At 45.3% G+C, this 13,829-nt stretch overlaps 1 protein-coding gene across 2 annotated transcripts in view; it reads right to left on the bottom strand.

Moving 5' to 3' along the window:
• GNB5 (G protein subunit beta 5) overlaps positions 1-13,829 on the bottom strand; it is a 33,594-nt gene that overhangs the window by 8,672 nt on the left and 11,093 nt on the right. For both annotated transcript variants that reach the window (XM_006065958.4, XR_328185.4), the window contains exons 3-6: positions 11,274-11,315; positions 9,221-9,297; positions 4,826-4,958; positions 1,405-1,548 (exon numbers count right to left, since the gene is read on the bottom strand). In XM_006065958.4, coding sequence (XP_006066020.1) covers positions 1,405-1,548; positions 4,826-4,958; positions 9,221-9,297; positions 11,274-11,315 — 396 coding nt within the window. The remainder of the gene's footprint in view (positions 1-1,404; positions 1,549-4,825; positions 4,959-9,220; positions 9,298-11,273; positions 11,316-13,829) is intronic.

Genomic DNA, 13,829 nt, shown 5'->3' on the forward strand with positions numbered 1-13,829 from the left:
CCAGAGGGGAGGGCCAGAGGACAGTGGGTATGGTGGGACCTCCCAGGCTTGCCTCAGGTGTGTGGGGCAGCCTGAACACAGGTAGACAGCCAGGTGCTCCTGGCCAGCTGCAGCCCAGCTGCCTAGTCAGGGGGCTGCCCATAGTCAGCTGGGTGGCTCAGGCAAGTCACCTTCCTGGGTTTCCACCTCAACACCTATAAAATGAACCCTCTCTGGGTAGCTAACATGACACAGAGAATCAAAAACACCAAGTTTATGCATACCATCCTGCTTCTAGGAGCATTTTGATAAATTTTTGCAGAGCAGTCTGTGATCAAGATGAGCAGTATAATTAGAGTCTCAAAGGACAAACAGAAGGAAACATGGGTTAAAATTAGATTGTTGGTTTCAACTCAGAGGAAGGGGTGGGTGAGGTACCATACTGATGTTTCAGAAAGACCTGCAATAGGGATTCAACTCTCCAACATCTTTACTGAGAATGTGGACAAAGGAATCAGAGTGTCTTCAAATCTTTGGAGGACCCTAAATCATGAAGTTTAATACTCTGAAAGAGAGAATATGATTTATAATGATATCAACAATCTGAAAAAACAGTGTCGTTGATTGGAGATAAATACAGTTATACAAAGATACGGGAATTAAACTTACACAGATGGGCCAAATATTCAAGAAGAAAATCAGGGTCCCTGCCAATTAGAGGCTTTACAACCCTCACCTGAGGTCCAGAACTAAGAGGTGGGCAGCTTGGAACAAAATTAGATGGTGTCTGCATCTCTGTCCCCTCCCACCACTGTCTCTTGACAGAGATGAGACAGGACCAGGGTCAGGTCAGCCAGCTCAGTTCTCCACACTTATTCCCAGATGTCCTAGAAATACTTGCTTCTCCTACTTGCATAACACACTGGAAACTCTTCCCTCTACTATTCATAAGACAGTAGAATATATGGGGAGGTGGGGGGCAAATGCTTTTGTGCCTTGTGCACAATTTACAAAGGATGAAATGTGGAGTCAGGCAGCAAAGGTGGGTCCCAGGTGTCCTAACTCGTCTGGTGCTCCTTTGCCATGGTGGCCTGCCTGCCCGACTCTGAGCCTTCAGACACACTGTTCCCTGTGCCTGGGAGTTGGAGGGGCTGGAGGCTGGCAGGGGTGGGGTGGGAGAGTGTCCCACTGGTGCCAAAGCCCTGATCACACCACAGCTATGCCTCACTGCTGTTTCTACCTGAGCCGCCTGGTGCCCTGGCTGCTGTCTCTACTGCTCTTGGATGCCAACTCTCTGCTACTCAGCCAAGGAGTCTCAGCCCCGCTCCAGGGGTGTCCCGTCTAGTCCCACAAATTGACAGGAAGTGCCACCCTGAGGCTCCCTGGTGGACAGAGGGCTCCTAGAGATCTTCCTGGGATCTTTACCCCGGACACGAAGGTGTTCCCGGTTTCTGATGGGGCCAGGTCCAGGCAGAGCACGTCGGCCCCATGCCCATGGAAGCTCTGCAGCAACTGCCCGCTCTCCACATCCCACAGGGCACATGTGCCGTCGCCGCTCGCCGTCAAGATCTGCCGCCGGAAAGGACAGGAAGGGTGTCATTAGGGCCTCTGGGGAAGCCAAGCAGATGCTTGCAGTTCCACAGGGAAGAGAAGGCTCCTCACACATACACACACACACTCCCCTGCTGAATCTAGACTCTAGCACAGAATTCTTTCTCCAGTACTGAGAAAGACAGTCCATTTTTGACACCCTTGCTGTCGTGAGCTGTTTACATTCCTGTCCTCTTGCAGAGGATGAAATCTGGAGGCCTTCCTGTAGTACCTGCCTGCCTGACACGTAGGAAGCGCTCTGTGAACACCTGCTGAACAGAACCCCCAGCGGGTTCCACAGGCAGCCAAGCCTACCACTGAGCTTCCCAGACATTAGCGTGCACCCCACATCCAGAGGCTCCCTGGGCCACTGAGTGGTGCGGACACACACGTGCAGGGCCAAGGCCTTTGCTGTGTGCTGACCACGTCCAGGCCCTCCACTAGGTGGCAGGGTTGCAGAAAGACTGTGCCTTCGTCGCTGCTCTCCTGGAGCTCTGTTAACAGGATTGGCAGGAAGCCCATCTAACTCCCTGTCCCCATGTTAATCAATTCCAGGGCAAGCCACACTTTCCCAGTGCTGCATTAGACAATACTGAGACCAAGTAAAAATAAACTAGCTGCTTGCTCCAGGAAATAACCTGATCCTGTGAGATAAGACTCTGAACTAACTAAACAACTTATTAGCAGGACTAATAGCTTTGTAAAAAATTAATGAAACAGAGTGTGCTGTGCTAAGTCACTTTAGTCATGTCTGATTCTTTGTGACTCCATGGACTATAGCCCACCAGGCTCCTCTTTCCATGGGTTTCTCCAGGCAAGAATACTGGAGTAGGTTGCCATTCCCTTCTCCAGGGAATCTTCCTGACCCAGGGATTGAGCCTAGGTCTCCTTCATTGCAGGCAGATTCTTTATCATCTGAGTCACCGGGGAAGTCCTCAGTCTAGCTCTTTAATGGAAATTTTTCCTGGCATACTCTTTGATCAAAGAAATGAATAGTTTTTAAAAGTTAACAGTAAATTCTTAATCTTTAAAATGTTTTAAATATTTGTGCTCTTCATTATAAGTAAAAATAAAATTTTAAAATCAAACATTCATTATGATAAATGCACTAAACAGATCCTCTAACTCCACTGTCACTCATTTATTTTGGATTGCAGAGAACTTGCAGGTCTTATACCAGCCTTTTGAGGTTTTCATTTTTCACCTTAGATCCCAGGGCTGGAAGGAGGCTTAGTTCATGAGTTCAGTGGTACCCGACAAAGGCCATGCATCTGAATCACCTGTGAAGCTTTGTGTTAATAATAAAATAATAAGAGCTAGCATTTATTGATATTTACCAGGGTTAATACCAAGTACTTCTGGAGAAGGAAATGGCAACCCACTGCAGTATTCTTGCCTGGGAAATCCTACGGACAGAGGAGCCTGGTGGGCTACAGTTCATAGGGTTGCAAAAGAGTCAGACACAATTTAGCTACTAAGCAACAACACCAAGTATTTTACATGAATCATCTCATTTAACCCTCAGAAAACCTCATGAGGGAGGAATATACTACCATCCTCACTTGTAGTGAGAATATACTACCTTTCTCACTTGTGAGAAAAACGAACCATAGGATAATAAAACCTTGTTTAGAATTGAGCAGCTAGAACATCAGACTAAACATCTTCTGTTGCTTTGGCTGCTCCTCACACCCAAAGACATGAGGAATGGCCACGGCAGCAGCCAGGGCCACCATGCCCCCTACTGCACAGACCTGCGAGACTCCCGGTGGCAAACAACAGGGATAAACACTGCCCTCCAATCAGAACACGGCCCCAGACAGCAACCAAACAGCTCCCCATCACCAGGTCTCCCTGCCACTACCCTTGCTGGCCCGCCTCCTGGCCTCAGTCAGCTGAAACCAGAACGGCTTTAGTCTGACTCAGACAATCTCCTCCTTCAAATAAACCCAACCTGCCCCAGCCCCTCAATGGCCGCCCACTGTCTGTAGGGTCCGCTCCGCCATGCAGGGCACGTAACCTACCCTCCTACCTCTCAGGCTGCCTGCCTCCCACAGTGCTCCCCTCACACCTCACTGGCAACACACTGTCCTCCAAGGCAGCCTCTCAAGGCATGTTTATGACCCCCCACTCCTGCTCCAGGCTCCCAGCCTCCCCGCTGTGCAGCCACCTCTGGCAGCTGGCCATGTGGGCGGTGGCATCTATGAGGGTTTGCTGGAGAGACGTGACAAGGGCAGTGTAGGATGTTTAGGATTCTGAAAGAAAATGGAGCCTATGTATTATCTCCACTTTGTGGCTTATTCAAAGTAGGGTACATATTTTCTATATGAAGCCCTCTTTTTTCACATTTGTTAAAATAGAAGTCTAATATAGGTACAATGAGGTGTGTCAAGTGCACAACTCTGAAAGTCAGCACCCAGAAGGACCTTGGGACCACTTCTCCCACTCAAGATAGGAATTTCCACCACCCCAGAAGATTCCCTGATCCACTCCCACCCCTACCAACTCAACTAGAGGAGGAGGTTTGATATGGCAGGGAATTATTTCAACTGTACCAACAATTAACAGTCCCGACTTTACCCATTTCTGATCTTATTAAAAATAATAATGTAACTAGGAGTTCTCTGATGGGCTAGTGGTTTGGATTCCACACTTCCATCATTGTGGCCTGGGTTCAATACCTTGTTGGGGAACTGAGATTTGGCAAGCCATGTGGTATGGCCAAAATTATAATATATATATATATATGTATATATATATATATATATATACTCACACACACACACACACACACACACACACACATATATATATATTATACTTGGGCTTTCCAGGTGGCACTAGTGGTAAAGAACTCGCCTACCAATGTAGTAGATGTGGGTTTTAACCCTGGGTTTGGAAGATCTCCTAGAGGAGGGCACGGCAACCCACTCTAGCATTCTTGCCTGGAGAATCCCATGGACAGAGGAGTCTGGTGGGATATGATCACGGGGTTGCAAAGAGTCAACGAAAGCGACTTAGCCTTCTATATAAAATTATATATATATATATATATACATATATATATAATAGTACAGATAAAACCAGTAAGAAGCAATAGGAGCTTCCTCTTAGGGCCAACTGCTGGAGCGTACACATCCTCCTGTAAAGAGGGACACTGCAACAGTTTCCTCACCTGCACCCCCTCTTTAGTTCTCCACGACTGAACTTGCTCCCCTTGCAGGCTGGCCCACCATCACCCAGGCCCCTGCTTTACCTGCATGTCAGAGTTGGTGAAGCTGCAGGCCGACAGGTAGTTGGTGTGCATAGCAACAGACTTCTTTTTGGCAGCCATGTTTTCATTTTTGTCGAACGTCAGTGGGTACACAGAACATTTATTATCCAAACCACTGGCAGGGAAAGACAGAAGTGTTAAATGTTAATATAGGGCGATAGAACATGTGTATACTTTCTCATTCACACAGACTTTCAAAATGTTTTCCTTTGGCAGTATTATATGTTGTAACCTATCCCTAAACTTTTACTTTGAATATTTTAAAATGGATAGTAAAACTGAAAGAAAAATAGTACAACGAACTCCCAGATCCCTTCACATGGATTCGCTAACTTAACATTTTGTTGCATTTGTGGGAGCAAATTCTGAACCATTTGAATGCAAGTTGCAGATATGACATACTACATCTAAATACTTCAATCTGCAAATTACATCTCCTAAAAATAAGACCATTCCTTTATAATCACTAACTCATTATCACATCTGAGAAAACTAACAAAAATTCCGTAACACCATGTAGTAAGCCATCCATATTCAATTTCCCAACTATCTCAAGGATCCAGAGCCCAAATAGGTCTGCACATTACATTCTGTTTTTATATCTTTTTAAGATTTTTTAATGGAGAAGGAAATGGCAACCCACTCCAGTATTCTTGCCTGGAGAATCCCAGGGACAGAGGAGCCTGGGGGGCTGCAGTCCATAGGGTCGCAAAGAGTCGGACACGACTGAGAGACTAAACAACAACAACAACAAGATCTTTTAATGGAGGACAGACACAGTTTTTGACTGTTTATAATGAGAGACTTCATTAGGTCAGTTGTCTTACAGAATGTCACACAGTCTGGATTTGTCGTGTTGGGAATGGCTACCCACTCCAGTATTCTTGCCTGGAGAATTCCATGGACAGAGGAGGCTGGTGGGCTACAGTCCATGGAGACACAAAGAGCTGGACACGACAGAGCCACGAACACTTTCACTTTTATTAATGTTAGATTTAAGTATAACATTTTTAGCAATAATATAAATGTGATATATAAAGGTGATACTGTGTATTTCTTTCCTACTGCTTCACTTTAGGAGGCTTGCCATGCCTCTCATCCCAAGATTGGTGGTGCCAACTTTGATTACTTGGTCAAAGTGGGGACCACAAGATCTTTCCACAGTAAGGGTGACTTGCTGGTGATTACAAGCATACCTTGCTCTACTGCATTTTGCATTTTTTACAAATTGAAGGTTTGTGGCGACCCTGCCTCAAGCAAGTCTATCAGTGTAAGTTTTCCAACAGCAATTTGTTCACTTCATGTCTCTGTGTCACGTTTTGGTAATTCTCACAATATTACAAACTTTTTCATTGTTATTACATGTTTTATAGTGATCAGTGATCTCTGATGTTACTACTATAATGGTTTAGGAATGCCACAAACTGTGCCCATTTACAATGGTGAACTTTATCAATAAATGCTGCATGTGTCCTGACTGCTCCACCGCTCAGCTGTTCCTCCATCTCTCGTCCTCCCCTCAGGCCTGCCTATTTTCTGAGACACAACAATAAAGAAATTAGGCCAATTATTAACCCTACAATGGCCTCCAAGTGTTTAAGTGAAAGGAACCGTTGCAAGTCTCTCACTAAATCAAAGGCCAGAAATGATCAAACTTAGTGAGGAAGGCATGTCAAAGCATTAAGATCCATTACTATCATCATTTCATGTGATGCTGAAATTATCCCAAATTTGGACACTGGGGGCCCCTTCAAGCGGGTCTTGTTTTCCATTTGATATGACTCCATTGATATGACTGAATGTTCCCTTGCTTCCTGGAACGAGGAAACACCTTCAGCTTGCTTTATTCTCTTCCTGCCCAGACCGACTCCAAGGAGCCCTGCTTCTATTTAGTGGGGAATGACATTTGGGAGGGGTACTCTCTTCTGAGGCCCTGTGCCTTTCTAATTGCTTGGAGGTACAGGTGTAGGCCTGGCTAGTTTATGACCAGTGACTGGCCTTGGCAAGCTTGTTTATAGATCATGTGGGTGAGAACGATTGGCACTTGGCTGTGACAACGGACAAGCATGCTCCAGACTGGGCTTCCCTAACCCTCGGGGTGAAATATGTTCTATTCTGAAGCTTCAGGGTCATTGCTGTAGCTCTGCTGGGATACTCACACTTAGGATTAGTTGTAATGCTGTGCGAAGCAGAAAAGTTCTGCAGTGTGATGCAAGAAGAAGGAAGGCCATGCAACTTCACAGGGAGGGCATGACTGGGCGCTCCACGCTTAGACCCCTCCTGGACTGTGCCCTGTGCATCTCCTTCTTTGGCTGGTTCTAATTTGTATCCTTTCACTGTGATGAAACTGTGAGCGTTAAGTATAGCACTTTTCTGAGTTCTAGTTAATTACTGAGCCTGATGGTAATTTTGGGGCATGACCCTGTGCCTATGTGAAGTTGAGGAGAGTCTAGTGGGGGTTATGCCGTGTAACTGCTGAGCTGTCTGAATTCCTTCACACCTACCTTATAACTGTGTCATATGTATATAAATGTGTTAAACATGTATGTGTGTTCACATCTATATTTATACCTATATCTTTTATTGTCCCTTCACATCCTTTTAGGAAGTATATGGGTATACAGTTTACATAAATATTGCCATCCAGTTATAAAATGATACAATATACCTTTGAGTTATTTAAAAAATGGGAAAATATGAAATGCATGTATGTAAGCAGGGTCTCCAGAGGGATCTCAGCAAGTGGAGAGAGTGGGAAGTTGCCCCCAAACAACGGTCTAGACAGAGAAGATGTGGGGAGTGATGGCTGGGGTGACCCTGGCTGGAGAAGGCTCCAAAGTTTTTGCTTGGAGGTCCAGCATTTTCATATTTGAAATAAAACCCTTTTCTCTTGATTATAAAAATAACATATGCTTAAAAAAAACTGAAAATAGACAAAATTGTGACAAAGAGAAAAACACCCATAGTCTCAACATCCAGGAGAATTACAATTGCATTTTGGTGTAGTTCATTATGAAAGGTTGTTGTTGAATCACGCAAATACACCGGGATTCTTGGCCCCCGGAGGAGAAGAATTCAATCCGGGGCCAGAGACGAGGCTTGATCGCTCAGAGCTTTTGTGTAATAAAGTTTTATTAAAGTATAAAGGAGATAGAGAAAGCTTCTGACATAGGCATCAGAAGGGGGCAAAGCGAGTACCCACTTGCTAGTGTTAACAATGAGTTTATATAATCCAAAGAATGTCTGGAGGTTGTAAAGACCTCACCACACCTACTCCCATAATTTACATTTTAAGATAATACTGTCCTCAGGCAAAATACATCCTAGTAAAGACCAGGTCTACTCCCATAATTAACATTTTAAGATAACAGAAGGTTGAATCCAAAGACTGTCCTTAGGCAGGATACATTATTGTTAAATAATCCTAAGGAATGTGGAGAAAAAGAAAAAAAGCTTGTCCTTTCTTCCTCCTTGAGAATTCCAGACCCCTCTCTCCTTGGGGACCCCTAGACTCCCTATCAACCTGCCTAGGAACAGACTCTCTCAACTACAGCCCTTATGCTGACGCTTCTTCTCTAAATATGGCTGAGCTCCTACTATAGAAATACTTTGAATGGTCCAGAATTAACACAAGGACAGGGAATTATAGTGCAATTCTCACTGCCAACTCTGTTAAACTGAGCACAAGAAAAACAAATTAAGGCACAATATTCCTATTACTCTTGATGCTCTTTTCACTTACTGTCATTAAGATTTTCCTTTTTAACAGCTGCATAATTCAATTCATGGACCACCAATCACTTAATTTCCTTTGGTGGGCATATTGTTTCCCCTTTTTTTGCTTTATTTTAAATAACAATACAATAAATGTTATCGCTCATATTTTTTTTTCTATATTTCTTTCTTTCAAACAAGTTCTTAGACATGGAATCACTAGATCAATGGTCATAAATTTTTCAAGACTTTGAATACATATTACCAACATGCTTTCAAAAGTATCTGCACAAATTTGTGGTCCCTGCCAACAGCATCTGAGAGCAGAGAGAATAGATTTAAAATTTTTTTTAAAGTGTTTGGTTGATTCTTTTTTTTATATATAAATTTATTTATTTTAATTGGAGGCTAATTACTTTACAATATTGTATTGGTTTTGCCATACAGCAACATGAATCCACCATGGGTGTACATGTGTTCTGTAATGAAAATAAATTATGAAAGACATTCTGCAGTTTCTTTTTCCTTGATAAAATTCAAGGAGAATTACACAATGCTTAAGTAATCAACAAAAATTACAAGTTCTTATCTGTATGTTTTATTTATAGAACAGTGTTTTATGGCTAACAGGACATGTGAAAGGCTGCTGTCTCCCCTACTTACCCACATGCAATGGCACATCCCGAAGGGGCGTATGCACATGCCATCACCCATGTGCAGGGCATTGTGACTGCATGCTCCTGAAACACAGCACACACCGTGCTTAGAATAAATGAGGGCACTTCTACACAAATGTCAGCTTTCAACAAGTAAAATTGTTGCGGCATCTACCAAATTACATTCCAGTTGCAAAGGGGTTGAGACTGGTGAGGAGACTCAGCTCTCCAATAATCATCCAAACCTTATATCATATATTATATGAGTTAAAAATCTCACCTAGCAAAAAAATATCCTTAACATCTTCTTTCTTACTGCTATACCCCCCCTGTTGTTCTGAATGAATATTGGGGCTCATTTTCTTTGAAAAGACTATCCAAATTTCATTTCAGATATATATGTGTGTGTATATATATATATATATATATACACACACACTTCATCTTATTTACTCAGATGCTATTTTTAAAACATACTCTTGAAAACCTAATCTTGACTTTTTATATGTGTAAGTTTGTTTACTTGCGAGTGAGTATATGATAGCCTCTGTCCCCTGTGGGTCCTAAACCATTCCAGGCAGGAGTGTGGGTGAGGGTGGGGAGGGGGAGTGGAGGGAGAAAAGGGAACTAGTAAATTGGAAGCATTAAGAGGACATCAAAGTCCTCAGATTCTGGCTGGGGTCTGAGTCACCCATATTCTGCATACACAGATAGGCCACCAAGGCACACTTAAAAAACTTCTGAGTCTGTGGCCTTACTTCCCTGGGAGCCCTGGGCCCTGGTTCCAGTCCCAACACCAGGGATACATGTAGCCTCACACAGGCTGGCCATCTGATCTACCTCAGTTTCCCTCTCTACCTGGCGAGGGAGAAGATGGGACTAGATAGTTTCTAAAGCACATTCAAGCGCTGGTCTTCTTTCCCGTTATGATCCTCTGTGTTTTTGTGGGGATACATTGGCCCTGATACTCCTGTCAAGATTCTGCTGTCACTCCCAGTCTAGCAGCCCTTTGGACACCATGAATAGCCTCAGGGTGTCACCAAGGAGGTGAGGTGGCCACTCTCAGCACAGGGCATGCAGCCCTTCTGCTGACCAGCAGTGACGACATGCCCTGCCAGGGGCCTCCAGTGGCAACACCACAACTCCCCAGAAACCAGGCAGCATGTGCTTTCCGCCATGCTAAGGCTTCAGTGGAAGGATCCCCACACCCCTGCTCCTGAAGATGCTGAGGAGTGCTGGGAGAGGCAGGGTGAAATATAGGGAAGCCCTCTGCAAACTGCTATATTGTCATCTTTGTCATTCCCCAGGGGCGTGACCATTTAGGACTTTGCTCTACAAGATGGTTCTTGACCAGACCAACTGCCCATTATGACATTTCATGAACATGTTCAATAATGCACAATAAGGATGCTGTTGAGACAGATTTCTTTTTTTATACAGTGAAAGGGACACTGTCTTTCTAAGTAACTCCTGGAGTCCATATTTAATATACAGTACTTGTTACCGTAAATGCCAACACAATGCGGGCACGCAAGCTCACCTACACACAGATTCTGCCCTTTCCGTTTAGTTAATAGTCTAAACTTAGGCCTCCTTTGGAGCAGTGCATGTCTATGCCAGACTTGCAAGGGGCTCAGACTCCATGGCACCCCCATAAAGTGCAGCTTAATCCCACTGAAGTCTCAGCTCCCCACCCACCATGGAGTCTAGTGGGAGACAGAGATGGAAGAGAAGACTGGGGATCTGGTATCTCTTCTCATCAATCAGAAGAAAAATCATCAATGCAGTAGCAAGTGTGAATGGGACAAGTTTCTGGGCTACACTCTTTCCTGTTTCCATGTCAGCCTCCTCATGCTCTTTTCCGGGCCAAGGGCTGGATTTGAGAGGAATGAATGCTACAGTGGGCTGCTGAGCCATCTGAACACAGATGGGCTTTCGTGGCATTTACACCTCCAAGTAGGCTCCTGAGGGGCAGGGCAACCACTAGGGCGATGCTTGGAGAGGATGAGGACAGGACTGGGATTCTGGAGTGCCTCAATCCGCCGGGGACAATGCCTTACCTTGTTAGTGGTGAAGGAATCCCACACGATCACTTTCCCATCCTGGAGGAAAAGAGTAAAGAGTTCAACAAACTAGTGATTACCACTGGGGAGATGGTGGGGGCAGGGGCAGCATAGGGGCGGGGAGGGAGAGGTACAAACTGTTACACTGCTAGATGCCAGGGGCTGGGGGTGGGGAGTTAAGTGTTTAACAGGATAAGTTTCAGTTTAGGAAAGTGAGAAATTCGGGAGATGGATAAGGGTGAGAGTTGCACAACCATGTGAGTGTACTTGGTGCCACTGCACTATGCAGCTAAATCTGGTTAAAATAGTATGTTTTATATTATGTGACTTTTACCACCATAAAAAACATTTAAAAAAGAGGTACAAACCGTTACGTATAATATATTGTACAACATACAGAATATAGCCAATATTTGTCATAACTATAAATGGAGCATACAACCTTTAAAAACTGTACATCACTATACTGTACACCTGTAACATATAATATTGCATATCAACTACACTTCAAGAGAAACAAAACAAAAACAAAAAAGAGTAAACAGTTTAAGAATCGACAACAAGACTTAACAGGTGAACTGCTCAGAACCGCTTGGAAAACCTGAGCAAGTGTCTGGACAATCAAGACCCTACAATGCACCCTTGAGGAAACAGGAATAGATGGGGCTACACTTCCCAGCCTGGTGCAAGGCTCAGTTCTAAACCCTGCATCCCTTGCATAGATACAATGACAGAAAGCAATGCTCAGACACTTTTTTCCTACCATTTATAAACCAAGCACAAACTGCTGGTAAACTCTCATCACCACCATACCCTGAATGTCAGTGAGTTACACCGGGATGAGGTAATCCTGAAATGACCTTCAGATGCCTAACAGCCACTAACAGTCTCCGTCTCCTCACCCTCCCCACCAGTCTCTCCTCTCTACCACTCACCTTGGAGTCCACATTCCCGTAGGACTGTATAAGAACCTCACCCCACTCCTGGTCTCCCCACCCCGTGTGGAAGCTGTGGAGCAGTTCTGAGATCAGTCTGACTTCTCCAGGTGCTCAGGAACATCCCCTACCCTGACGTTTCACACCTACCACACCTATGCCACAAACATGGGACTCAACCTATGATGGTGGGGACCCCCGTGGGCAGCTGTTTAGGAAACGCAGAGCACTCCCACTTGAGCTCTGGGCTGGCGATGCCACGGACAACGTGGCCATGTTCACTGCAGCCCCTGCTGCGGCCCTCACCGGGGGTGTGGGCAGGGGCTATGATCTCATCCATATAATACAAACTCACCAGAGATAAACCCACATGAGCCCCAGTCCCTACAGCGCAGTCATCTGCCCAGAACGTGGTGTGCGGGTGGTCCGGGCCCCCAGGCTCCGGCCAGCAGTGGAGGAGAATGGCCGAGTAGATTTCCTCCAGCACATGGGTGGAGGATGTGCAATCCTCAGGGATGGAGAATCTGCAGCCTCTATGGTGGGCTGGATTTTTTATTAATCACTCAAGCCATCTGGAGCCAAATCTGGTGAGTGAGGCAGATGCCACTTAGGGACACCAGCAAGGTCTGATGAACTAAAGTGACACAGCAGCTTGCTTCACTTCATCTGATGCTGAGATCACGCTGCGTGGGCCTGAGGAGTCATGGTCAAGGTCAAAGCTGGCAGCTCGGAGTCTTTTAAGACTCCTAAGCACGTTGGTTCTAGTCTAATTTCTCCGACTAAAGGCCCAAACACAACATTTGGGTGGATTAGATAACAGAGCAGAGAAGAGAGCTGGGGGTGGGGTGGGGTCTGGAACTCCTGCTTGCTGGGGTTGGGGTAGAGACTCGGTGCATCGCCCAAGTCAGCGCTCCCTTCAGAGGCTTCCTCCAGCGCACAGGTGGCCTGCCTGGCCCCACCACCCACCCACTGTGTACTCTGGAGAGACAGAGGCACCCGTGAGGCTAAAATCAGTCTCAGAACTAAATGCGGTCCCCCCATGAGCACAGATGTATACACCAGGGGCCTATGTACCTGGAGAGACTGAGCCTACCCCAACCCCACCCACACAATCAGGCGGATTAATCTGCCTTTTAGGGGAGAAAGGCTGCTCTGAGTCACTCAGAGTCTGTTCCAGGGCCCTTCTGCTGCTCCCCACCTCCACCCACCTCCAGACGCCCTCTGCAGTCCGGGTGGATGGATGGCGTGAGTCAGCGGTGCCGATGCAGCCGTCCTTCCCTCCCTCCCTCTCTAGTAAGAGCGGTACAGAGCGACAGAAACCCAACATATGGTGTTCTTTTAAGGATTAAAAAAAGTCTAAAAGGCTAGGCAGCAACACAGACATCTGAACAACCCCTTTGTAAAATGGAGCATTTGGGAAAAATAAGCCTGGAAAGAAATGCTCTAAAATAATACTGACTATGACAGGGTTGTAGGAGTAAAAACTTCTCTTTGCTCTCATTTCCAGTAAAATACATAACCAATAAATTAAAAAGCACATGCAATGTGATATACTAGATCTGTAGGTAATACAGGAGATTAATAACACCTGTCCTATACTGTACTGACATGGATATTA

Source organism: Bubalus bubalis, chromosome 11, assembly GCF_019923935.1.
Source record: "Bubalus bubalis isolate 160015118507 breed Murrah chromosome 11, NDDB_SH_1, whole genome shotgun sequence".
Taxonomy (NCBI): domain Eukaryota; kingdom Metazoa; phylum Chordata; class Mammalia; order Artiodactyla; family Bovidae; genus Bubalus; species Bubalus bubalis.